The sequence below is a fragment of the Rhagoletis pomonella genome, unplaced genomic scaffold (assembly GCF_013731165.1).
Source record: "Rhagoletis pomonella isolate Grant_MI unplaced genomic scaffold, Rhpom_1.0 Rhpom_scaffold_00001, whole genome shotgun sequence".
NCBI lineage: Eukaryota > Metazoa > Arthropoda > Insecta > Diptera > Tephritidae > Rhagoletis > Rhagoletis pomonella.
The window spans coordinates 44,690,454-44,692,402 of NW_023458555.1; the positions used below are offsets into that span (position 1 = coordinate 44,690,454).

The following is a 1,949-nucleotide window of genomic DNA, read 5'->3' on the forward strand; positions in this document are numbered from 1 at the left end:
TCGCATAACCTCGCACAACTTCCCATAACCTGCAAATTGTAATTTCGTATGTTCTTTGTATGTATTTTTTATGTACTCCATTACCCAGAAATTAGCGGAATTTTTAAAAACTTAGCGATCTGTTTAGTTTAGATTTTGCTTCACATTTTCTTAAGTTACATTTTTATTGCACTGGTACAAATGGTGGTGCGAAGTTATGCGAAGTATGCATAATCAGACCTTTATACTATTTACTACATTCATATGCATTCATATATGTACATATATACAAAAAAATATATATATTATATGTACATATTAGAGTGATTCAAAAATTTTTTTTTTGGAAATTCATAAACGCTACCACAAATTATTAATATTTGTGATAAAAAAAGAGAAACCGTTTTTTTTATTTCGCAAAAAAAAGTTTCCTAGAGGTGACCTCTATAAATTTTATAAAAATTTCATCAAAATTTCTAACCTCTTGATTTTTTTAGGTCATTCAATTTTAGTATTATAGTGCAAACATTAAGTAGCTAAGACAGACCGTTTATTTTTGGCATTTTTTTTTTTTGACGGTGTAATGCATTTTTTCCATACAAGGTGTGTAAGTTCGACAACTTTTTTATATGCAAAAAGAGCAGAGCACCGTCAATGAAAAAAAAGAAGTTGCCAATAATGAACGGCAAGTCTTAGCTGCTTTATATTGACATACATACTTTATTGTACCAACGTTTAATGGTCAACAAAATTGCAAACCAAACTTTTTTTTAAGGATGCTAATTAAAAAATTAGAGATTTGTGAAATTTTGTAGAATTTTCATAATTTTTTCACACGGTCTGAAATTTGGAGTTATATGGCGCTTGTTAACTTATCTTTCTATACTTTCATGAAAAATAGTGATCTAGTAGTTAACTAATGACTATGGAAATGGCTAAATGGCTTAATAAACTAAAGATAGCCAAAACTTGCTCAAATGCCGCGTTCCAGACTTTGTTTGGGTCACTCTATTTTTATTACATGTTTGGGTGATTCAAAATGTTTCATAACTTGTTCATTAAATTAGTATATCGATACTTAAATAACACTCCCGTCCTGAATAAACTGTTAGCAGCAACGAAGAATTATCGGGTGTAAACAGCCAATAACATTTACCACCTGCACACGATGTCAAATGTCGGTAAACGTCAAGTATGTATGTAGATGAACCCACAGTATAGATGTAGTATTTACTGACACAACTTTAAATGAATTCAATTATTTATACAAACCTCCTGCGAGCACAACTTTTTATCATTTGTGTATGTTCGTATGGTCGATGTAACGATTGTGTTACATATTTGTGAATTTGCAATACGAAACCCATTTTTGCGCTGAGAAAGACACAACAACACAACACACAAAGTAATTTAACCAACATAAAATAAGACACAGCTGCTTTTGACATTTGACTTCGATTGCGACATACATACATGACTTCAATTTTTTGCGTTTATGTTTGCTTTTATACACACATGGCAAATATAACAATAACAACGATATTTATTAACATGCCTTTCCAACGCGAGCACGTTTTGTTTTCAAGATATCTCACGCGATTTAGTACAGTGCAATAATATGAAAATTAACAAAACACCCACAAAATGTCCAGCAATAAAGCGGCACATGAATAAAATGGTGCACTGTTTAGAGCCAATTGCCAAGAAAATAATGAAATTTGCATAATTAAAATTAAAAAAAAATATTCCAAATTTATTAATTTCAATACATACCTTATTTTCGGATCTGCCATTATCTAAACTATCAAAAATTTAATTTTATGTTTCCAACGAATAGAGCTACCTTCTTATTTATTGGCAAATAATATGCACAAAACAACGCTAATTTCTATTTATCACAAAGCAGGTGAATAAACGCCTGCGATCGCTACAAGGTCTCAAGTTGTGTATATCGACTCAAACTACTTATT

General features: G+C 30.7%; 1 protein-coding gene across 2 annotated transcripts in view; it reads right to left on the reverse strand.

Annotated features, from left to right (window-relative positions):
• Window positions 1-1,949, reverse strand: part of LOC118744709 (bifunctional methylenetetrahydrofolate dehydrogenase/cyclohydrolase, mitochondrial) — a 29,470-nt gene extending 27,521 nt beyond the window's left edge. The window contains exon 1 of one of the 2 annotated variants that reach the window (XM_036477922.1): window positions 1,252-1,528. In XM_036477922.1, the coding sequence (XP_036333815.1) occupies window positions 1,252-1,454 (203 nt within the window). In that variant the 5' untranslated portion in view covers window positions 1,455-1,528. Of the gene's footprint in view, window positions 1-1,251; window positions 1,529-1,752 lie in introns of those variants that run through there. The other variant, XM_036477931.1, reaches the window with a different exon arrangement.